This window comes from Rhipicephalus microplus, chromosome 5 (genome assembly GCF_043290135.1).
Source record: "Rhipicephalus microplus isolate Deutch F79 chromosome 5, USDA_Rmic, whole genome shotgun sequence".
Classification (NCBI taxonomy): Eukaryota; Metazoa; Arthropoda; class Arachnida; order Ixodida; family Ixodidae; genus Rhipicephalus; species Rhipicephalus microplus.
The window spans coordinates 183,770,923-183,796,707 of NC_134704.1; the positions used below are offsets into that span (position 1 = coordinate 183,770,923).

At 47.3% G+C, this 25,785-nt stretch overlaps 1 protein-coding gene across 3 annotated transcripts in view; it reads left to right on the forward strand.

Annotated features, from left to right (window-relative positions):
- The first annotated feature begins 523 nt into the window (after positions 1-523).
- The window catches only part of LOC119174068 (cyclin-dependent kinase 8), a 209,301-nt gene continuing 184,039 nt past the window's right edge, over positions 524-25,785 (forward strand). For 2 of the 3 annotated variants that reach the window (XM_037424854.2, XM_075896281.1), the window contains exons 1-2: positions 529-765; positions 14,516-14,659. In XM_037424854.2, the coding sequence (XP_037280751.1) occupies positions 14,532-14,659 (128 nt within the window). In that variant the 5' untranslated portion in view covers positions 529-765; positions 14,516-14,531. Of the gene's footprint in view, positions 766-14,515; positions 14,660-25,785 lie in introns of all 3 variants that reach the window. The other variant, XM_075896280.1, reaches the window with a different exon arrangement.

A 25,785-nucleotide genomic window follows, 5' to 3' on the forward strand; every position in this document is an offset into this window, starting at 1 on the left:
CAGGGGACACCCCTGCCCAAGCCCCCGTTTTACCTCTGCAGGCTTGGATGCCTGTTTTCCCCACTTTAAAACTACCTTGTTACCTTTATAGATATCCTTTAAGATTAGTGACTTCTTCTTCCACGCCTAGTGCGTCCAGGATTCCCCACAATTCCTCTTGAATCACGCTATCGTACGCTCCCTTGATATCCAAAAATGCTAGCCACAGGGGACTGTGTTCCTTTTCTGCTATTTCTATGCACTGCGTCAGTGAGAACAGATTGTCTTCCAACCTCCTGTGTTTCCGATACTTATTCTGCAGTTCCCCCAGCACCCCCTCATCCTCTATCCATGCCTGCAGTCTTTCCTTTATAATCTGCATCGCCAGCCTGTAGACCACTGATGTCACTGTTATAGGACGGTAGTTGTTTATGTCAGCTTTGTCCACCTTTCCTGTCCCCACCCCGTCGCGCTGCGGCGGCCGCAACTGCAACTACGGCTGACACGCGCTCTCTCATTGAAAGCCGCTCGATACGGCGGGCCGTACCGGGCGCTTTTTCATTCAGTGGCCGTGCCACTACTAGCTGCTACCATTGTTTTTGTGTTCTGTTAAGTTTTCGTGCTTTGTGTGAAGTGATGCAGCACTGCGACGGCTTTTAACACTGAACTGGAGGCCGAATGCTGCGTCGCGCAAAGTCGGGTCGTTGTCCTCAGTGAAATCAAATGCGGTTCTCCTCGATTGCGCTTAAACGTCCACTGGCAGGCTGGTTGTCGCGTACTAACGAGGTGAGCGTCTGAAGCTCTCAGAGATGCGCGACATGTGCCGGCATTTCGGTCCCAACACGCGACGTTTGTCGCACCGCCCGGTTGCTAAGAGAGCGAAAATGCGTTATATAATAAGCGCGAATCGCCCAATGACGGCATTTGCGAGATACGATTTATCTCGAAACAGGCCCTTCGAGGTCATTTAGTGAGCGTTCTCTTCCGGCTAAACTACATCTACTCAAAGGGATAGCAACATGCTATAATTGCATCCAGGAGGATGAAACGAAAGGAATTCATCCGCGTTGTCACAACTTTGTGATGGAGAGAACTGCAGATCCCGCCTTTTCAGCATGATTACCAGCGTCATCCGTGCTGTTGTGAGAACTGCAGATCCCGCCTTTTCAGCATGATTACCAGCGTCATCCGTGCTGTTGTGTTGGCATGTTAGAGTTGAATTTTGCTCACAGTTACCGATTGCCGCGTTATTTTTACACTGCGTAGTTGTGCATAACGTTGTCTGCAGCCTTGTAGCGTGTAAAAGGATGTCAATGTGCTTCTTGACTGGCACATTGTTGGCGTGGGGTACTTTCTTTGATAGCCGAAAGCTCAGCTAGTTGGTACGTACTCATTCTTAAAGAGGCGGGCGCGTGGACGCAAGAAAGAAGTACTTGTTTGCACGCCCTGTCTTTTACAATGAGTAATTTCTCTTATACACATTGTCCTGGTGTTGCAGTGTAGCACAAGTTTAAACAGCATGACATTCAAGTGCCCGAAGCACTTCAATGTGGTCATTTTCTCTCATAGTCTGTTAAAAGTGCTCAGGAACAATGCAGTTGAAATAAACATCGCCATTGTTAGGCAGGTATATTGGGCGCTGCACAAAAACGTGTCATATCCCACTTTCACAGTCGGGGACACATTGATTGGTTGAATTCACCACTTTGGGCTGCTCGGACAACTCATGATTGATGAATAGGAAGGCCACATTGACTTGTACGTCACTTGTAAGGAAAACATTAGGTTTAGTCAACGAGGCAAAAAAAAAAAAGAAATCACTGACAGTACTCCATAGTATGAAATTAATGGCACAGTAGGACTCTGTTCGTGATGGCACTGAGCTTGTGCTTCAGCAGTTTATTTTGTACCAGTGGCAGACAGAATACTTCTACAGTGATGTCCAAACAGTACCAATGCATGCCAATCGTATGTTGTAAATGTTGAATGAGTGAAAGCGCAAAGAAACTGCACTTGTAGAAGTGGAATGGGTGGGAAACACCTGAAACAGCACAAGTTCCCATCCTGCATTGTACTAAATTTGTACCTGCCCAGTGCATTATTTTCTTCTATGATGCCCGTGCCAAATGTGTGCAAGGTTACAACACTGGGGGTGTGTGTGAAACCCATGAATAGGCGCATCAACTACTAGGGAAGATGAAAAATAAACACAGCATGGCATGCTACTTTCATTGCCCTCTTACCCTCATGGCCGTCAAAAGATGCCAGAGTGGTTCTTGGTTTTACCGTGGCTGACTATAGTGGCTGTTTATTGCCGTCCAGGATACAATCACTTGAAAAGGAAGGTGTAACAACAGTGCACTTAGATGCCACACTGCATTTTTTTACATTATGATAGTACTTGTGCAGTTATGTACAAGTTGGGTCTTGAACTACTTTTTGAAGTAATTGAACGAGCCCTGTTTATTGCCTCAGGAATGTATCACCAAAAATCATTCACTGAGCAGAATTCAAGGAATTTGTCATAATTTTTTTTCTTCTGTCCCAATGCTCGAGCATGAGGAAGCTACGAAGGGGGGGAGGGGGGTGATAACAAAGAAGCCGTGTCAGTGTGTGCTGTGAAACTCACTCGCCACCTCCTAGTGTGATTCTGGTGCACATTTTATTCAAACGTGGCTTTTGGGCTGTGTTAGAAATCTTATGAGGTAATAGCAGAAATCTACTGCAAGATAAGAAATGCTGTTGTGAATGCCCTCACAAGTTGAATCTGTGTGAAGAGAGCGTGTGACAAAGTGGCAACTACGTGCCCTCCTTGTGAACTTTCCTTCCTGTGCATCACTGCGTGATTTGGCCGGGCTGTTCGCAGTGCATCCGCTTTGTGCCCTGGGAATAGGTTGAGTATACGTGCTGGAGTTCTGGTCAACACTTGCTGCGGTGTAAGGTTGTTTGATGCTATTGTAGGTTTACGTTGTGCTGAAAGGTGTGTTCAGTGGCTCCTAATATGAAATTATTTAGGAATTCAAATTTATATTGGTCTCCGCTCTAAGTGCCCATGTGACAATAGTCTTTTACACTCTTCAAGTGATAGATTCTTTGTTGACACATTTGTAATCTAGTGATGACAGTTGCACGATGCTGCAATTTCATGCAAAGCAACAAAAGGCCGCCTTTTTCAGGCTTAGATCCAAACACTGAATAGTACTGTGAGAATGCTGGAGAATCTTTTACTGCAAGAACTCTTGGTGTTTACCCCATGAAGTCATAAGCAGCAGGGACCAGGATTTCATATCAAAAGTGAAATGACTTCAGCACAATGACTTACCACCGTATTCACAAACGCTCCTCGACTCGACTTTCATCCTTCACTTGACAGAGTTGAGCAGTGCGCCACTGCTCGGCTGAAAATGACGCTGCGCAACTCAAGAATCGCAGCAGGTTATCCCTGATATGCAGTGACTTGCCGTTCTTAGAGATGGCGCTCCCATCGGCTTTCTCAAGTGAAGGTGAAGCGTTAAGTGAAGGGACGTTCTTGAATACGGGGGCTAGTCCGCAATAATGAAGTTGTACAGTTCAAATGAGGAAAAGTCTCATATTTGATATTATCCCAATTTCTGACATACTCATCTTGCACAAGCAGTGTTCACTCATGAGTGATGATCATATTACAATGTCATGCCCAGAATCCTTCATATCTTTCCTCTTTAGTTCTGCAAAAATGCAATTAACTCATTTTGTATTTTTTATGACATTGTGTAAAAGCCACTTCTTAAAGGGCCACTCACCAGGTTTGACAACTTTGAGCTGACAAGTGCAATGCGTAGAGGAGGCATTCGTGATCTTGTCTACCGAAACTTGCAGTGCTACGCGCCGCGGAAATGGGTCGTATTTCAAGATGAACGCTGCTCCTCCTTCTTTTTATGAGCAAGCGCCCAAAGAGTGAGGCCATGACGTGTGTGTATGAATGACGCTACGTACACACAATGCAGTGACGTTGGTCCTCTATGTAGACGAGTATGCTCTGATGTGGCCAACAGTAGGACGTGACATGGCGAAAATGATTTCACATACCTAGTTTGCGTATTTCTTGCTTGAAGAGAATAATAAATCTCTAAATAAATAATGAGATGCAATGAGGGATTATAAGCATTCTTTTTTCTTCATTTTTTCCCCGTGAATTGCAATGAGATGCGGGGTTCATGTGCCGGCGTTTCGCATGCATTCGTGCTCCCGCAGCTGCTGTCAGTGCATCGAGCAGACAGCCATGAAACACTCCTACGCGTTCGTGCACTCATTGTGCTCATCTATTCTACCGCGTCTAAGCAAGCGTTTCCGAACAGTCCCGCAGAAACAGGCAGTAGACATTAAAACAACACTGGCAAAGAAAAAAAAAAGCCGCTTGCGTGCATGGGGGTTGGTCTCGTTTGGGCACATCATGCGCACATGACCTCTTGATCGGATGCTGGAAAGGATGGGGCTCGCGAAGGCTACGCGAAGAAGCAGCAAGGGTTCCGAGCTTGCCTCCTCTCATCGTTTCGCGCCACTTTTAAAGATCAGTTTTCTCAGTTTGTAATGAATCGATTCAAAAAATTTTTGTAGCAAAATGTTCCTCATCGGTCACCCAACAATTTCTGTGGTGCAATTAAAATTTGGTATGGGCCGTGGTGTGTGGCCCTTTAATGATGTTCTGGCTCTACGTACTGTCTTGTATCTTGGCTATGAGTGTAAGCTGTACAACTGCCAGCACTGTGAATGTGCACCGAGAAGATTTTGTGTTCTTGATTTTATTACATGCAATGTTGCACATGCGAAACCGTTCGCACAAAGCACTTGAAGTGGGCTATAACTATGTGAAGTACTCTTCACAATCAAGCTTTCTTGTTACTACTGTGCAATCTCGCTGTTTGTTTGCTTCACAAAGACAGTTCAATATGACGTGTGACGAGATTACGACGGTGATAGTGCCACGGCAAGAAGTGTTAGCACAGCTCTAAAAGTGACGAGTAAGAAGAACTGCTGTTGCAAAACACAACCAGTGAAGAGTAGGTCACTGACTGCTTGCATGTTGCATGTTGAGTTGAGCAAAATGTCTGTTGTAATGAGCATTCATCGTGAACTTATTTGCAGCGCAACACCAGAAAACACAGACAGGGAAGGAGCAAAAGAGAAAGAAAAGACGGCGCTGACTCACAAATGTTGTTTATTGGAAAAAACGGGGCGAAATGTATATATATAGGTACGGGCAGCTTACATCACGATATGCGCAAAACAAGAGGTGCTTCGAGGTAGCGTTGTCACACTTATAGCGATAATCAAGGTTGGCCTAAATAGGTTAATTCCTTTTCGTGCAGTGTGACGAAGGGTTCACTAATGCACTTGCTAGCCCTAATCTTAATATCATATGCCTCAGCAATTTCTCTTGTTAGTTGGTTAGGATACTTGAAGATGATGGTGGTTCTCTAAAAAATGGGACGACAACCGCATGACCTGCAATGTTCCGGTAGGTAAAGTCGCGCGACCCCTTGAAGAGATAACTCATGCTCCTTTAAACGAACATTCACACATCATTTCGTTTGTCCTACGTACTCCCTACCATCCGATAATGGAGTTAAATACACAGCTTTTTTTACGGATGCGATGTACTTTTTCTTATGATTCACCGCGCATTATCAACCATCGGTCAAATGCGACCTACCTTATGTTTGGCGGAAAAAAGAATGTCGACGCCATACCTTGAACCTACGTTTTTCAGCCCATGCGCCAATTTGTGTACATAAGAAAAAGTGCTCTTTTTTTTTTTTCATCACATTTCGCTTGAGCTCCTCTGTGTTTCATGAGCTTAATGCTCCGAACCATAGACTCACACACAAAAGAAATCACCTTGTCAGGATACCCAGCATCTACTAAGCGTTTTACCTGGTTATGAAAAACAGTACTCGACGCGTGCACACAGGATTTCCTGAGCGACGCATTTAAAATTGTCTTTGCAATCGCTCTCTTCACAATCTTAGAATGACCAGACTTGTAGTTTAAGATAGGCTTCACTGATCTTGGTTCATATTTTCAACACACATGATTTTTTACCAAAGGTTAGCTTTAGGTCCAGAAACTGTAGCTCGTAATTCTTACAGACCTCGTGAGTGAAGGCGAGACTATATCATGCTGACTGAACAACTTGAGAATGTGATTAAGGTCGTTATGGTGAGTGTCATTGTGGGAAAAAAATTGCAAAATCATTGACATAACGAAAAAAGGCACAGCAGTACTTCCTAAGGTGACCCTCCAGCTGCCTGTCAATGTAGCCTAAAACAATGTCACTAATGATAGGGGCCACGCATGGCCCTGCGCAGACACCGGACTTTTGTACATAAAGATCCCCCCGCCACGACACAACGGTACTCTCCAGGTAAAATGACAAAAGTTCAGGAAATGATTCTAAAAAAGTACCGCAACCATTGATGAAAGATTCTTCATTGTTGTCAAACACAATGCAGGCTTTTACGCGTTTCATAACCTGGCAATGCGGAAGGAAATAATATAAATTTTCCACGTCGACCCTCAAGGCGCTACGTAAGCTCATCGAGTTATTTTTCAGGCACTCGCACACAAAATCGGAATTCGGTATGCGGAACGGGTAAAAAGTATTCAGGCATGCTAGGTTCCTTTGTGGAAAACGCGAAACATCTAAGTGCGAGCTACCTTTTTCCCTCCTTCCCTGTCTGTGTTTTCTGGTGTCGCACTGTAAATAAGTTCATGATGGATCCTAACCAACTGGCTCAACTTACCGTCTTACTAATGAGCATTCGTTGTGAGATATACGCACAAAATGATGTACCACTTTCTGACTGTAATTCATGTATAATGCCGCGAGGCGTACTGCAGATAGTGTTGCGCATGCCGATACCGCCGGCACGCGGCCTTATCGTGGTCCAGGATGCACCGCGACTCATCTGCAAAGATCATGGCCCGCACGTCGACCATTCGTTGATAACGAGGTAGCGCCAGACGCTACGGCGACTGTATCTCGAATGGTGAACGCGCCTTGCATTCCAGTGGGACATTTCTGTTACCCGACGGCCGTCGAACGCGCCTTGCGTTCCAGTGGGACATTTCTGTTACCCGACGGCCGTCGAACACGCGTTGCGTTCCAGTGGGACGTTTCTGTTACCCGACGGCCGTCGAACGCGCTGTTCGCCTCCCGCTAAGCCGATGGGTCTGTTTTCCTTTAGTGTCTTCTCCTGTCTCCTGTCTGTTTTCCTTCTCCTGTCTTCGGGCTACCCTCACTCTTACATGACATCTGGTGGAGGTGCGGGGTATGCACAAAAACGACCTGAAAACAGCCACTGCAGAGAACGAGGACGCTGAAGACACAGATACTCGAAGCAGTCGCCGCCTCCGAAACCTGCCACCTGAGCTGGGACCGCTACCGGACCCCACGCGACCACGAAAGGACGCTTCCACAGCCACCATGAGCACCCCGCAATCACCTACCCCTGTCATGCTGCAGCAGCCGCGGGTGCCCCCAACTTTCCATGGTTATGCCGCTGAAGACCCAGAAGAATAGCTCGACCAATTCAAGCGCGTGGCTACCATAAACAGGTGGGATGAAGAAATGAAGCTGCGATACGTTTACTTTTCCCTGGATGGCCCCGCCAAAACGTGGTATGAAAATCATGAGACCATACTGACCACCTGGGAATTTCTGAAGAGTGAGTTGCTCAGGACCTTCACCAACATCATGTGAAAAGAAAGGGCCCAGCTGCTGCTAGAATTGAGGACCCAACAGCCCAATGAGACCCTAAACGTGTACGTCGAAGAAATGAAACGTCTTTTTAGGCGAGCGGACCAAGACATGACCGAAGAAAAAAGGTCGCATACCTAATGCGAGGGGTGAAGGAGTCGCTTTTCGCCGGTCTCATAAGGAACCCTCATAAAACAGTCGCCGAATTTACTGAAGAAGCGCACACCATAGAAAGGACCCTGGACGCCCGGACTCGGCAATACAACCGCCCGTTTCAGCTCAGCTCGCTTTACTCAGAACCGATTCAAGGTGGGCTAACCACCAACGATCTGTGGGAAGCTATTCGAGAAGTGGTTAAGGAAGAACTACGCCGATTGCTACCTCCTACCCCCCAGCCCCCCCAAGGAGCATCTCTCTTGGACATAGTGTGTGATGAAGTCCAGTAGGCGCTTGGCTCTTCATCAGCGACGACTCGAACAGAGGCCGAAGCAATGACTTACGCCGCTGCAGTGATTACTAGGCCACCCCGACGAAACGAGCCCAGTCCTCGACGGTACGCTGCAGCCCCAAGTAGCAGTCCGCCCTTACCCGCCCACCCTACATACGAGAGACGCCCGAGCCAAAGAAAATGCGACACCTGGAGACCCCCCCAACGACCGTCCCCTATGCTTTCACTGCGGTGAGACCGGCCACATTCTTCGACACTGCCCCTACAGGCGGATGGGACTGCATGGCTTCTCATCTCAGGCACCACGGCCACGCCCTGGACAACAACCTCCGGCAATCGAAGACTACTTGCGCCGTACAGAGTACATGTCCAGCCGTTCTCCATCACCGCCATCCCCACGCTTCACGTCACCGAACCGCAGCAACAACGAATGAAGAAGGTCCCCAAGCCCCCGTAGGGGAAACTAAAACCAGCAACCTTTGGAGGTGAGGTTGCTTCAAGAGGAAAAGTTGAAGACCCTCCACCGACGACCATATATGACGACAGCACATCATCTACGACGACAACGCACAACAACCCAAGCCGCGAGATGAAGCAAAACGAAGCAACAAGACGAAGCCGTAACCCGAACCCAAAACCAACGCGCAACTCCAGCCCACGTGCCACCGATTTTGAAGTATCTATCGACGGCCACCCGGTAACTGCCTTGATTGACACAGGAGCTGACTACTCGGTCATCAGCGGGCCATTGACAGCACAACTGAAGAAGGTTAAGACGGCTTGGGACGGCCCGCAGATCCGCAAAGCGGGAGGCCACCTCCTCACCCCATCGGGGCGATGTACTGCAAGGGTGACATTCGATGGTCACACATACCTTGCCACTTTCTTGGTGCTCCCACAGTGCTCCCGTGACGTCATTCTCGGCATGGACTTCTTGACTCAACATCACGCGGTTATTGACCTGGCGTCCAGATCCATCAAACTTTCCTCGGATGAAGCCATAAATTCATACTCAGCACCAAAAATTGCGCAGCCCTCCGTGTGCTCGAGAATGACGTGAGCGTCCCACCCCGATCAACGACCCTAATCCCCGTAACCACTGGTACTGCCGAAAATGCTCATGGCGTCGTCGGAGGTAACATACAGCTTTTGCTTGGCCGTGATATCGCAATCGCAAGAGGCATTGCGGACTTCCAGAATGGACAGGGCCCAGTTCTGCTAACAAATTTCAGCCAAGAATACCGTCACCTGGCCAAAGGCACGACCATTGCCTTTCTCGATGAAATCGCGCCAGTCAGTGACACCCTCGCCCTCTCGAATCCAGCGACCATCACCCCACAGACCTACAACTCGCAGCTGTCATTCGACATTAAAGCCCAAACTCCATAAGCGCGAAAATGCACGCGACAGCGACGAGCGACGCTATGAGCGAGGAAACAGGGCGTTCCCGCGACGTGTCGCGTGCTCGTTTTCGCGCGATCGCTCGGTTCTCCAGATTTGGAAACCGTCGCTCATCGCCCGGAAGTGCTGGGCTCAAGCAGCCAATAGCGAAAAACCGGAAAAGACGAAGACTACATAGGTGCACGTGACCCTGCCCGAGTCACGTATGCGCAACAAGAAATAACGCAATGTTTATTACGCATGCGCACATAAAAAATGCTGCAAGGCAATAATAAACACTTTCCGTTCCATTACACAACAATATATCTTATTTTTTAATTGGAAACCGCTCGCTACGTGGTTTTCTTGGTGCGAGCTGACGGCCTCATGCCAGCAACAGTGGAATTCGCTCGCCGAAGCCGTCGCGTGAATGAGGTTTGCCTGCGCTAGCGACTGATCGCGCGACGCCGATCTACATCGCGTCGCTCGTCGCTGTCGCGTGCATTTTCGCGCTTATGGAGTTTGGGCTTAACCCTTCCTTGCCTCAATGCAAGCAGCAACTGCTCCAGAACCTCCTTCGACGTTATGACGACTGTTTCGCCACTTCTTCACAGGTCCGACACACTTCTCTGGCAAAGCATCGAATCATAACACAAGAAGACATCCGCCCTCTCCATCAAAGCCCTTATCGTGTGTCGGCACGTGAACGTCAGGGCATCCGAGAGCAAGTTGAGGAAATGTTACACGACGATGTAATTCAGCCATCAAAAAGCCCATGGGCAGCACCAGTCGTCCTTGTCAAAAAGAAAGACGGAAGTCTTCGGTTTTGTGGCGATTACCGACGGTTGAATAGTGTAACCAAGAAGGACGTGTACCCTTTACCAAAGATCGACGATACCCTAGATCGTCTTAGTGATGCAAGGTACTTCTCGTCCATTGATCTGAAGACACGGTATTGGCAAATTCAAGTTGATGAAAGAGACCGAGAAAAGACCGCCTTCGTCACGCCGGATGGATTGTATGAGTTCAAAGTGATGCCATTTGGACTTCGTTCCTCTCCAGCAACCTTCCAGTGTCTAATGGACACAGTACTGGCAGGTCTCAAGTGGCAAATATGTCTAGTATACCTGGACGATGTGGTCGTCTTCGCCTCCAACTTTAGCGACCACCTGAAAAGGCTCCAGACGGTACTGGACGCAATTAAGTCATCAGGGCTGACACTGAAGCAAGAAAAATGCCATTTTGCCTATGAAGAACTACAGTTCCTTGGCCATGTTATAAGCAAAGATGGCATAAGACCAGATCCCGAGAAGACAGCCGCTATCGCACAGTTTCCTCAACCGCAAGATAAGAGAGCAGTGCGCCGATTCTTAGGACTGTGCGCCTATTACCGACGCTTCGTCAAGAACTTCTCACACATTGCTGCCCCTTTGACGCAGCTCATCAAGTCGGACGCCCCTTTCGAATGGAAAGCTGAGCAATGTGAGGCATTCAAAGAACTTCAACAACGTTTACAGTCGCCGCCTGTGCTGGGTCACTTTGATGAAAATGCCGAAACTGAGATACATACAGACGCCAGCAGCATCGGCTTAGGTGCCGTTCTCGTTCAGAAGCACAAGGGCTGTGAGCGCGTCATCGCTTATGCAAGCCGCTCACTGTCGAAAGCGGAAGTGAACTATTCCACGTCTGAGAAGGAGTGTCTTGCGATAGTATGGGCCACCTTGAAATTCCGCCCATACTTATATGGCAGACCCTTCAAGGTCGTAATGGACCATCATGCGTTGTGCTGGTTGGCCAGTTTGAAAGACCCTTCTGGCCGCCTCGCTCGATGGAGCCTACGGCTTAAAAGAGTTTGACGTGAAGGTAGTCTACACATCTGGTCGTAAGCACTCCGACGCAGACTGCCTCTCAAGAGCCCCTGTCGGCGCACCACCAAGCCATGAAGACGACGATGCCTTTCTTGGGCCTATCAGCAGCAGCACCTTTGCATTACAGCAGCGCTCAGACCCGATGCTACAACAGTTGATCAACTACATCGAAGGAAAAGCCTCCATACCGCCTGCACTCTTCAAGCGTGGGATATCCTCCTTCTGTGTGCAAAACGGGGTGGTAGTTAAAAAGAACTTCGCACCGAATAAGGCAGCTTATCTTCTTGTCGTCCCAAGCAGCCTCAGAGAAGAAATTTTACAAGCGTTACATGACGAACCCACTGCAGGCCTTCTCGGTTTTACACGCACACTCCACAGAATTCAAGAACGATACTACTGGCCCCGCCTCTCCTCAGATGTTGCGCGGTACGTCAAGAGTTGCCGCGAATGTCAGCGCCGGAAGAGACCTCCAACAAAACCAGCTGGATTTCTCAAGCCAATTGAACCCCCGTCGAGACCATTCCAACAGATTGGTATGCACCTGCTTGGACCTTTCCCCACGTCAACATCCGGTAACAAGTGGATCATAGTGGCCACTGATTACCTTACCCGATACGCTGAAGCTAAGGCCCTCCCGAACGGCACAGCCGTAGAAGTTGCCAAATTTTTTGTCGAATCAATTCTCCTCCGTCATGGCACACCTGAGGTACTAATAACAGACAGGGGAACAGCGTTTACGGCTGATCTTACTCAGGCAATCTTACATTACAGTCATACAGATCACCGAAGAACAACTGCGTACCATCCGCAGACAAATGGTCTCATGGAACGCTCGAACAAGACCATTGCCGATATGCTCGCTATGTACGTGGACACAGAACACAAGACCTGAGACTTAATTCTGCCTTACGTGGTCTTCGCCTACAACACCGCGGTGCAGGAGACCACTAAAATGACACCATTTAATCTCGTCCATGGGAGGGATGCCGTTACTACCCTGGACGCCATGCTGCCTAATGTCACCGATGAAAACAACCTAGACGTGGCCGCCTACCTTCAGCGCGCAGAAGAAGCCCGGCAGCTTGCTCGTCTGCGCATAAAAGACCAACAGCGAAACGACGCAAGACGCTACAACCTGCGGAGACGCGATTTAACATACAGGCCAGGTGACAAAGTCTGGGTTTGGACGCCGGTTCGCCGCCGAGGATTAAGGGAAAAACTCATGGGCCGTGATTTCGGCCCATACAAAGTCATCCGTCAAGTGGGTGAAGTGGACTATGAAGTGGTCCCTGATGGAGCTAGCTCATCCCAACGACGCCGCGCACGACAAGAAGTGGTACACGTCGCCCGTTTGAAGCCCTATCATGCGCGCTAAAGGAGGCTCCCTGTTTGCATCTCTTGTTTTGTTTATGTGTGCGTGATTCGTGCTTATTTGCCATTTACTTTCGCACAGGCTGTACTTTTGTTTTGGTTTTATTTTAAACAAAGCATCTGGTCGATGCTTACGTTGAGGAGGGGAGCAATGCCGCGAGACGTATTGCGGATAGTGTTGCGCATGCCGATACCGCCGGCACGCAGCCTTATCGTGGTCCAGGATGCACCGCGACTCATCTGCGAAGATCATGGCCCGCACGTCGACCATTCATTGATAACGAGGTAGCGCCAGACGCTACGGCGACTGTATCTCGGATGGTGAACGCGCCTTGCGTTCCAGTGGGACATTTCTGTTACCCGACGGCCGTCGAACGCGCTGTTCGCCTCCCGCTAAGCCGGTGGGTCTGTTTTCCTTTAGTGGGCGCAAGTCCGCCAAATAAACGGATCTCCTTCTATTTCTACTAACCTCCCGGTCTCCTGTCTTCGGGCTACCCTCGGTCTTACGTGACAATATCGCCAATCGGCTCTGTGAGATCGCACAGGGGTCCAAAAGAGCAATGAAATGAAAAGAGTCGACAACCACTCTTTTGTAGCACAAAGTCGCCATGAAATCTATAGATTCCAAGGATCAATGGGATTCCAAGGATTTTATGGAAGAAAGCTTCTCAGTTTATAAAAAACTTGTCCTAGTCTGGGTATCGAACCTGGGACCGATGCCTTTCTGGTCCCGTCAGTAATCCATGTTATTGTAAGTACATCTTCTCCAGGAACAAAGCTCAAAGCAAAACTGATTTCTACAGCAAGAATGTACTCGCATGTGGATGTGAGGCCAGGCAAGCAGACTGGTGACTGCGGTGGGCATACTGACTGCTGCTGCCGCTGGCCATCACGGTCACATACTGGAGCTTGGTCCATGATCTTGCAAGCCTTCACGGCAGAATCCTATACAGCAATGTTGGCTCTGCCACATATTAAGATTTTCTGTTGTTTCGTTGCATTCACTGGTCCAGTGAATGAAACTTCTCACGGCACCACAGTTCGGCCAACTCGCTCATGAGTTGACTCGCACAGATCGGGCCGTGAGTCTGAGCGATGGACACTTTGGTGAGTGAGTGCGATTACACAAAGTTCTAGTGAATCTAAGTCGAGTAAGTCCAAATAAATAAAAATTTAGTTAGCCTGAATCCGAGTCGGCCCTGACAGTGAAACACATCTTGCATACGGCTGAGTAATTGGAAATAAACAGGATTGACACCATTATCAAAAAAGCTAATTTAATGCCATGAGTCCGAGTGTGCCTCACCTTTTGTTACCGACTCAAAGTTTATTCTCACATATCTCTGAACACTATAGCATTCAAGCACCATGTCAATGTTTATTTATCAGAGGTGTGAGTTGAGGGAAGAGGTGCCTTTACTTTCCTCCCCAACCTCATTCCCAGGAAGTTCTTGATAAGATTATTCCGTGTGAGTCAAGTATTTCATAAAAATGTCTTTACTAAATTGAGACCACAGACAACTCGTATTTCAAGGTAGAATATCAAAAGTAATTGGCAATAAACAGGATTGACCCCATTGTCAAAAAAGCAAATTTTATGCCAACAGACTTGGGAGCCAACTTGAGTGATTATGAGTGAGCTCGGATTTTTTTCTCACCTATGCGCGTCACTGATAACAAATTGAGTTACCATGTTGTAAGCAAAGGATTTTTACATCTCTTCATTTCCAGGTGACCCTGCCAAGATATGGATTATGACTTCAAAGTCAAGACGGCTAGTGTGCGTGCAAAGGTGGAGGACATTTTCGAGTTCGAGGGTTGCAAGGTTGGCCGAGGCACATATGGACACGTCTACAAGGCTCGTCGTAAAGACGGGTATGCTTGTCTCATGTCATGCACTTTCTTGACTGTGGCTTGGAACAAGCTGTTGGATTAAGTGCCAAATGCAGACTGGCACAGTGATGGTGTAACTTAGTGCCAGTTGTGTGGTCATTTTACCATGTTCAATTTATACATTAGTGTGGATGTAATTTAAATTTCTGCTTCTAATTGAATATTCTTCATACTTGATTTGGGAATTGACATTTCGAGGTTGTGGAAAAATAATTATGGCTATATCCACGAGGTGTGAAAGCACTTTTTGGAGTCTCAAAGGAACATAATTATCCATATGAGTTCCGAATGAGGCTACTACACTCTTTGTTGCACTAAGGGAGAACTTTTTTTGTGAGTGCTTTAGACAGCAGCTAGCATTTGCTCAGTCCTTTATTTGTCTCTCATTCAATTCAAATTCAGTGTGTGCCTTTTCAAATGCAGTTTATGAAGAACTGTCTGTAAATGCATCAAATATACACTACATTATTTCAAGGCTTTGCTATATTCGAACACTGCAAATTTATTTCGTAGTACATTGATTAACATTTTTATAGTATTTTATCTATATAAATACTAAGACAGTATCTGTTTATCTCAAGGTCATTTATGTTCTGCTAAGAAGGAAATCAATTGGCAGGTTCTGAATTTCATGCAATGTTGCCTATGAGAATTTTTAGCCAAGAATACTTATGCTTTCTACACGTCTGGTAGAGAGCGGCACGTTGAACGACTCGTAGAACACCTACAGCAGAGTGATTGTATGCAACAGTACACTGTAACATGACGTTAAATACACATTTATTTTTCAGGAGCTTCATTTCCCCCAAAAATCAATGCACCTTGCTCGTAGGTACAAGTTAACACAACTAGTAAAAAGTTGTTGTGCACACAGATATGTACAAAGCATCTGACAAGGTTAATAAGATGGTCTGCATTGAATGTTCACATATCACAGGGTTTGAATTTCTCCAAATTGGGAGCTGTAGTACTCGTATCTTTCTCAACAATTAAGATGAAATCTCCAGCCGCTTTAGTCTGTAGTTTTTAATGCCAAAATTTTACCATTAAAATATTTAATATTATTACTAGTTTACCCAGCCAGATAGATCAAATATTTTTACCTCTAAAGATTATATTTCTCTCTTGCATAAAGCACACAGAGGTGACTTGTTGCGAGGCTCCACCAATGATCCGATTGAGCGCTATAACAGTCTTTTCCGAGGTGTCATTACAAATAACTATGCTTCTGTCAGCCAAACATTGTGAAATAGTCTGAAAGACCAAAGACAACACAGTAAAAGTTGTAAATGTGGGCTTGCCACGCATGATGGGGGGGTGTGTGTGAATTTTCACAGATATTTACTGAGAAGCTTTCTGTGTATGGCAAGAGTTAGCATCATTGGTGCTGAATGCTATTAAAGATAAAATATTGAAGGGCATCTATGTATACGATGTGCTGCTACAGATATAGTGATATTGCTTCATTGGAATTAATGCCACTTTCATTAAAGCGTGATGTGGTCCCAATGCGACATCTGGGAAATTTAAAGTAGAGGAAGTCAATGGGCTGTGGGCTTTATTTAGTACGAAGTGCCAACCACCAAATTGAGAAATTTTCAGGTGTCACGAGTGGTGGCATTGACTGGTGTGTTCTTTCTGCCTTATCAATAAGGGAGAGGGTGGTGGGCCTTTTGTAACATTTTGTGATCGTTTTCCCCAAACCTGACATCAAGGAATACATTCTGGCAGCACTAAAGTCTTGAATACTTCCTGAACAATGGCATTTGGGGTTTAGCCTTGTCATATTGCCAGATCATGCAGTCTCCCAAACTCCTAGGTAATGCACTGTTCTCGAGTGGTGCTGTGTGCCTGCATCCCACCAGAGAGGACCAAATACTGTTTTTATGCTGCATGCATGCACCATAGTAGTAACTGTAACAGCATATTTTCAGGGTGTGTGTTAGACATTCAGCTCGTTTGCTTCTCGTTGTCCTGGCACTTGTCTCACATATTAGAGCTTGATGCTGGTATTTTGGAAGGTTGAATGGGTTTTCAGTCCTATTTCTTTAGATGCTTAGGTGAGCAGCATCTGTCCCTAGTAGGGCTTGTTTGTTGTGGTAGCGTGTGTGTCGACGTAGTCGTCACTCTGGTGCAGGCTTGCTGGTGCTTGATGTTGTCACCTTATTGTGACGGTGGGTAGCATGGCTGTTTGGATTGTAAAAAAACTGGTCATATAGTAATTGGTCCAGCGAGAGAAAGGAATGCTCATGATGGTGAGCATTGTTTTCAGTCGTTGACATCTGATGCATGGATCTTATGTGACGGCCCTTATTGAGAGAGTCGTAGCATATTCTAACAATTTGGCTGGGGCTCACGTACATTCCACGATGTAGTACTTTACTTTTCTTGTTGTGTATACAATATTATTTAAAACAATTGAAAACATTCGGTAATGTTCTGATATGGTCAGGTGTGGCTTGTGCTGAGTGATAACACATGACAGTTGGAGCTAGCCTGATGAGTAGAGGCGGTTGTATGTGAAATGAGAAACAAGTAGTTCGTATAGGTACATGAGGCCTATGTAAAATCCAATGACTTTGTTCTATGGTAAAGCAGGCTTTTGAGACAAGTCGGTATAAATTTTGAACCAGTGTGCAAGGAAAAGTAGCCAACCCAAAAGCCCTACACTGTACTGTTTACTTGTACGATAATACGTGCTAAGTACCTAGAGTTCGTATTGCGCTCAACAACAAATAGTATTGGGGAGGCTATTCGGCGTTTCATTGCACGCCATGTATTTCCTTTGGTGATGTACTCTGACAATTCTCTGTGCTTTAAACATGCTTCTTTCGTGCATGAAATAACTGGCAGCACTAGCTGCTCTACCTCGTTACACTTGTCCTTGAAACCCGGTTTCCCTTAGGTCGGCTTTTACAGCCTGTTCAGCTTTATCAGCCCACTGAGTGTGTTTTGCAATGTGAGCGAGTTATGGCTTTTGCCTGGAAGTGATACCTACCTTAAAATTTGGGGCAGCTGCCCCTACCTAAGCAAATGCTCCCTCCAATTCTACAGGTGCAGTAAAACCTCGTTCATTCAAAAACTTTGGGTGCAGGTGTGCCCATTCCCGATCCCAATTTCGTCGTAAATCCGCGGGAACAATGGACATTAAGAGCCACTAGGCAATGTACTTTAGCTATACTAATGAGTGGTAGCTGAAGCACCTCTGCCTCACTACTTCCAGCATGAAAAATAAAATTATGTAAAAAACGACGGTCTCGTGATCAACTGAAATATGCGCCTGTGGAAAACAAGATGTGCTTCACATCAATACATCAGTGACGTGTGGGCAGCATGTCGCATGGTTCTCGCACGGTCAGCGCGTCACGATTTATCAATTCTTTCTGGGAATTTAAAGAAATTAATAAAGGGCAGTCTGGAAAAATCTGCGATGTATGCGAACCTCCGAGTGCCGGTTGCACCAGCAATTCGCGCACTTACACAGCTGGCAGAGTTCTTGCCTGCAACACCTACTTTGAAAACTCGGGTTGAAAGGTTCAATGATGATGTTTCCCTTCCAAAACCCATCACGAATTTCGTCACACTGTCCATTATTAAATTCTTTATCTTACGAGAAAAAATGGGCGAATGGTCGCATCATGACACAGCGAGGAGCAGGTGACATGTCTGCGTGTCGTTACAGTGTTGTGAAGATGTCTTGTTTTTCACAAGCATGAATTTCAGTTGGTCTTTTTTTTTCTTGCGGTGACAGCAGTTTGGCCCGGAATTCCCCCCCTGTTTGCGGCAAAACTGTGACCAGGTATTGTTGGCAAACATGACCCTTAGGGTTACAAAGTAGCTGGCACAGCAAATGACCAGCCCTGATGAACTTGAACAATTTAAGTTCCTTGCATTCCACATTTTGTATGTTTTGTTAATTCAAAACCCCACTCAATTTGAAGATTTCTCATGGTCCAAGTGACTTTGTATTAACGAGGTTTTACTGTAGTTTCAAATTCCCACGTCATTCCAGTAAGTCCTGCTCCCTTTCATTTTGCTTGCATACAACACTGGTCCTGCAATCTCATCCAATCCTGCTCGGCCATCCAGTCTTAGTCTAAGCACCTGCACCAGAATTTGTCATCAACAAATAATTTTTTTGTCCACTTCTAACGACCGCATACCGAGCATAGTGCAAGACACTCGTGACAATTTTCAGAGTACCATGAGCGAAAGCATGGTCTACGAGATCTGTATTCCAACATGGTACCTATGGAGACTATGATGGCAGCAATAGCAGGGTCTCATAGATGTCTGTTTGTTAATCAGAGCTCTTGCATTTGCTCATCATTAAAGGCATTTCTATGCCATGGTTTCTGCGCTCTGATCGCATTGGCAAGATATTTGTGAGTGGTCATCATAATGTGCCATGTCATGAACAAGAGTGAAAGAAATCAAAGCATATCCACAGAGTGAATCATGATGAGGGGGGCGAAGCATCCATCTGTCTGCCCGTCCGTCCATCCACCTGTCCGTTTGTGCGTTCATCCGCCCGTCTGTGCATCTGTCAATGCTTCCGTCGATGCTTCTTTCTGTCTGTTTATCTCTTTGTTTGTCTGCCTGTTTGATACTGTCGGTTAAGACTCATACAGGACAAGGTTAGACTAAAAGGAGCTTTGCCCCTAAACACTTTTGAGGAAATCCATATGCACTTCATTTTTTTTTTTTCTTGTAGAAAAACTTTGGGGCCACTCAATGTTGTTACTGTTCGGTTCAAGTGCCTTCCTACACTTCACCAGTAATTTCGACTTTCTAAATGGTAGGTGGGGTTTGGCTATATATTTTACAGCATTTGTCATTTACAGTGTTAGTGACTGACTCGGTCTTTCTAGTTGATGCCTCCCAGCAGACCTCTGTAGTAAGAACAAATACATGGCATATTAAAGTTTCATTATGTGCAAGCATAAACCAAGACTGATAGTATGCTTTGCTATAGGCTGGATGATTGCTGACCTTTCTGCATTGAATAGTGTCCAGCCCTCCTCAAGTGATGATAGTTTTCCCTCCTTGTCTCGGCTTCTAATGTTTTCTTCTTACCTAGTTTTGACACCCAGTGTACTGAAGCATTGCTGCTTTGTACATATCTGTAAGGCAATTGTCACGGACTGCCATTTTTGGGACCTGGCGTCACTGCAATTAACGGGCGTCTTACTACCCCGCTGACCGGCGGGAACTCCGGGCGCATGAAAGAGAGCCGGGAAGTGCAGAATGGGGTGTTCTTCGAACGTCGCCGCCGACGTTTGATCCTTTGTACCTACGGCGGCGTCTGCAGGGTCGTGGAAGGCCGCAATGTACCCCGAACAAAGTTTAGACTACGGGACGCACCGGCTGAGAGCCAAACAGTCTGACCGTTCCCACGGAAAAACTTCTGGTGGCCAAGCTGTATGACAGCACCCCAACAGGTTGTCACTCTCGCTAGTTGAGGGCCCTCTCCTAATTAAAAAGTGGTGGGGTCAATATATTTTTTGGGGCGGAGTTTTCAACAATGAAACGTGCATGATTGGACCAATGTAGAGGTCTCTTGTTCCCAAGGAAGAGAGCGAGAAGACACGGGGGGGATTTAAGCGCAGGATTTTGCCCTGCTAGGCAGGCTAGTCGCTGACCAGCATGGTTTAGAAACAGATCAACAAGTATCTCATCTAGAAGTTTTTAGTGTGGCTCTGTATCGGCTGGCCACCTAAACTTAGCCATTCGTCTAGTTGTGACGCGACATTAACGTCTGCAACGTAGACATCGGGACTTCGCCTCGAGTTAGCTCAACCTGCCCGAGGTCACCTGCAAGCACTAGCCTCCCAGAGCCACCAGCGTTGCAACACCGCCAACATCGCAGTCGTGCCAGAACTCTCTTCGACTTCTCGCATCCGATCGTCGGGGACGCAACGCTGCCGGTCATCACACGTATGCCTTCACCTGTTTATATCTTCGAACTTTCTCCTCCGTAGTTCTATTGTGGTTAGTTTGTGTAGTTTGTAATAGTTCTCTCTGCTAAGCTGATTTATTGTTTTTTATATTGTACCCAAGCATAGTTTTTTTTAGTTGTATCAAGTGTTGATGTATTTTGTTAGTTGTATTGAAGTGTTGTACTAGATGCCGTGTGCTGCAATATCGCTAGAGTAAAGTTTGTTTTGTTTTCTCACATCTCTGATATCTTCACTGTCTCTGCTTGCGTACGGATTGAACTAACCTGCTGTCATTCCCGTCGCCAACTTTGCGCTGGCGACGCTAGAGTGGCAGCTGGTAACAAAACTTCCGAGGACGTTCCGTACAAGAGTAAGACAGTGAGGGGTGAACGAGAACCGTGCGTACAGCATGGTGATAGAGTCGCACAGTTGAGGCAGTTGCATCCTGCATATGATTGCGCTGTTTTTATAGTGGCATTATAGTGACAGTTTGCAGTACGGAGTGTATGGATTTTGACAAGTGAATCGCACACGGTAAACAGTTAGGCCTCGAGGGCACCGAACTGAGACAATGGGTTAAGGAGCAGCAGGAACAGGCGCAGGCGTTAGCCAGAGAAGAGCGGGCACTGGTCCGGGAGGAAAAAAAAAAGAAAGGGAGAGAGAGCGCGAAGAAAAGGAGAGAGAGCGCAAAGAAAAAGAAGAGAGAGCGCAAAGAAAAGGAGAGAGAACGCGAAGAAAGGGAGAAAGAACGAGAAGCGGCAAGGGAAGCCGGAGAACGGGAAGTGCAGTTACTGCAATTAAAGATTCGCCTCAGTGAGGGTAGCAGTGTGAGCCGATCCAGCAGTGAGCATGGCGATGCCGGGTAGGAGCCGAGTTTGAGAATACACACAGGTAGACTGCTCGTCACCGTCACCTTTGACGAAGGAAGGGACGACTTAGATGCGTTTATATGCCGGTTTGAGAGCATCGCCAGAGGGCAAAAGTGGCCTGAAAGCCAATGGGCGACGGCGCTTTCGACATGTCTTACAGGAGAGGCGCTAAGCTTTTATGGCAGGCTACCTCCTACAGATGCAGCGGACTACACCAAGGTTAAAACCGCCCTCCTGAAGCGCTTTCGCTTCACGGCGGATGGGTTCTGAGACAAGTTTAATAAGGAGAGGCCAGTAGGGGGTGAAACAGCAAGGCAGTATGCGGGTCGCTTAAGACATTACTTCGATAGATGGGTTGAGTTGTCCAAAACTGAGACAGCATTCGAGTCCCTCCGCGCATTGTTGATTAGAGAGAGGTTTTTGCATGGATGTGGTTCGAACCTGGCATTATATTTGAAAGAAAGGAGGGCGGAATCCCTGGCAGACCTGGCAGCTTGAGCTGGCAGACCAGTTTTTGGAAGCTCAGGGTGGAGCAAGCCTAGCGAAAACAAAGAAAGATGGTCCCATAATGGACGAGAAGGGGAAATACGAGAAAGGAGGCAACAGCCACGCACCACTACCACAGTGCTATATTTGCAATCATGGGAATCACCCGCCGCACTTGTGTCGCAACAGACCTGCCGCTAATGTAGCCATCGTCTGCTTCAAGTGTGGGAAAAAAGAACATAGGGCAAACGACTGCCGGTCAGGAGCAAATAACTCACTCCAGGCGTCCTGCCTCTACGCACCAAGGGAAACGCGTGAGGATCCCATATGCGACGGGTATATCGAGCTTAGGAATAGCTAAAAGGTCCCCATCGTCAACGTCGTAAGGGTGACACCGCCGATAAATCTGGCCGAGAACCTACCAGTGGCCACAGGGACCCTCTGAGGCACAGACATATCAGTGTTGCGGGATACGGAGTGCAACACAGTAATCGTGCGGAGGAAGTTGGTGAAGGAAGAGGAGCTGACAGGTACAAGCAGACTCGTCTACTTGGTTGACGAAACAGCGAGGATGCTGCCCGAAGCATGGATTGAGGTTGACAACCCCTACTTTACTGGTAATCTGACAGCACTATGTCTGCAAGATCCACTGTATGATCTCATTCTGGGCAATATCGATGGCGTAAGAGCTCCTAATGATCCCAAAAAGGAGACTGAAAAACCTGTCTCGACAAAGGAGTTAAGGGAAGAGCCTGTAGCAGCAGCTATCACCCGTTCCCAAGCACATGCACAGCTGGAAAAATTTGCCAAGCTTCGTACGCCTGGGACCACGGCGGGATTGCCGGGAGATAACTATGGCTGCGAGCAGAGGGGAGATGCAACACTCAAACAGTGTTTTGAGAAGATCGGAAGGAAGCAAACATGCCGAAATGAGAAGGTAAGGGTCGAGTATAGACAAGAACAGGGACTGCTGTACCGACAGTACACAGAGGCCAACGGACGGCTTGTACGCCAATTAGTCGTTCCGCACTGCCACTGAGAAGCTGTGCTTAAAACAGCACACGATGGTATAATGGCAGGACGCTTGGGCACGCAGAAAACCAAGGACCGGATCTTGGAGGAGTTTTTTTGGCCAGGCATCACAGCTGACGTAAAAAGGTTCGTCGCCTCATGTGACATTTGTCAGCGCACCGTACCAAAGGGCCGTGTATCACATGTCCCACTGGGGAGGGCACCCATAATCAACACCCCATTCAAGCGAGTGGTGATCGATATAGTGGGACCGATTCACCCGCCCTCAAAGCATGGAAACCGATACATTTTGACTTGATGGATTATGCCACCCGGCATTCAGACGCAGTGGCGCTCCCGAGTATCGAAACTGAGCGAGTGGCCGAAGCCCTGGTCGAGATGTTCTCCCGATTTGGCGTCCCCCGCGAAGTACTGAGTGACCGTGGCACGAACTTCACATTGGACCTGATGAAGGAAGTAGCGCGGCTCCTTTCCGTGCGCCAGCTCCGCACCACCCCATGGCGAATGGCTTGGTGGAAAAATTCAGTGGCACCTTAAAATTAATGTTGAAGCGCATGTGCGCCGAAAAACCGAGAGATTGGGACCGCTACCTGGCAGCTCTCCTCTTTGCCTATAGGGAGGTTCTGCAGGCCAGTATGGGGTTTTTCACCCTTCGAGCTTCTCTATGGCCGCCATGTGAGGGGACCCTTGGCGATACTGAAGGAGCTGTGGACGAACGCCGACTTGACTGAAGAAGCTAAGACGACGTACCAGCATGTCTTCGACCTTCAGAACTGTTTGGAGGAAACGTGCCGCCTAGCACACGAGAAGTTGGAAAAAGCCGGAGCACGGTACACGAAGCTGTACAATCGAAAGGCAAAGGAGCGGAGTTTCAACCCCGGAGACAAGGTACTGATTTTACTACCCATCGACACGAACAAGCTGCTGCTGCAATGGAAGGGCCCTTTTGAAGTCCGGGAAAAGAAAGGTGAAGCTGACTACGTCGTAGACACGGCTGGCGGCAGAAAAATCTTCCACGCCAACTTACTGAAAAGATATGAGGAGAGGGACAGCCCCTCCACTAAGGTGTGCAACGTGACATTTGGTGTTGTGGAATCGAGCGAGGACGAGAATATTCCAACCCCTGACTGGCTGAAAGTGGAAGGGGAAGAAGACTTGAAGCTCTCCGACAAACTGGACGCTCAGCAGATCGGACAGCTGCAAAGAATTGTCAGGGAACACGCTCGTATTTTCTCGGATGTCCCGGGCAAAACTGACTGGGTCCACTGCAACCTCGAACTCACCACGAGTAACCCCGTACATGTGAAACAATACCCTCTTCCCTTTGCAAGGTGGGAAGGTGTAGAGAAAGAGGTGCGGGAGATGGAGAAGCTCGACATATTTGAGAAATCAGAGTCACATTATAATTCGCCAGTCATTTTGGTAAAGAAACCCGATGGTACAAATTGATTGTGTATCGATTTTCGACGCCTGAACAACGTTCTGGTGGCCGACTCCGAACCTATGACAAGAACTGACGCGGTGTTTGCTACAGTGGGAAAGAAGAAGTATTTCTCGAAGCTCGACTTCGTGAATGGCTATTGGCAGATCCCGCTGACCGAAGAGTCGAAAGCGAAGACGGCCTTCTCGACGACATTGGGACTATATCAGTTCCGCTTCATGCCATTCGGCATCAAGACAGTGCCTGCTGTATTTGCTAAGTTGATGCGGAAGGTTGCAGAAGGTATACCCGGTGTGGACCATTACTACGATAATGTACTGGTAGCCACTGAGATATGGAAAGAGCACCTGAGGTCTCTCGGACTGCTTTTTGAGCGCATACAGAGGGCCGGGCTTACAGTGCGCCCCAGTAAATGCGAACTTGGTGTGGAAGAAATCGACTTCTTGGGACACCGAGTTGGCAGGGGAAGATTGCAACCACTGGGGAAAACACTCAACAAGATCGAAGCTGCACCACGTCCTTCAACCAAGCGACAAGTGCGCGCCTTCCTCGGTTTGACCAAGTACTATCGGGAATTTATCCCGAATTACGCAGAAGTCAGCACTCCCCTTACAGATTTAACCCGGAAGGGCGAAGCTAACTCGGTGAAATGGACAGCAGCCCACGAGGAGGCTTTTCGAAGTCTCAAACAACATGTCTCTACGGAGCCGATACTATGGCTACCAAATTTGCACCAACCATTCATACTTCGAACGGACACATCGGACACAAGTCTCGGAGCCGTGCTCATGCAGGCCCACGAAGGCAAGCTCCACCCCACAGCTTATGCCAGCCAAAAGCTGCTTCCACGGGAGGCTTCCTATAGTACCATCGAACGCGAATGTCTCGCGCTGGTATGGGGAATTCAGAAATTCTCCATGTACTTATATGGAGTACATATTTGTGTCCAGACAGACCACCAGCCTCTGAGTTATATCCAACAGGCAAAACAGCTAAACGCTCGAGTACTTCGATGGAGTTTACTACTCCAAGAGTACCAGTTCACCATTACGCATATTAAGGGTAGCGAAAACGTTAGAGGCGATTACTTGAGCCGTATATAGTTCTTGAGGTCTGGGGAGCATGTTATTTTTTTTATTCCTTTCGTCGTTTGTTTTCTGTTGTATGTGCGTATTTCATTGTATAAGAAGTGTATTGTGAGTTATTTTCTTTTTGCTTGGTGCATTGGTTGTTTTTACATGTTGTAATGCACATTGAAGGATTTCACTACAGTACAGGAGCACACCTGTTCCGTTTTGTTTCGTAGTATACATTCGTGCAGTGTATTCTGTATTGATGGCT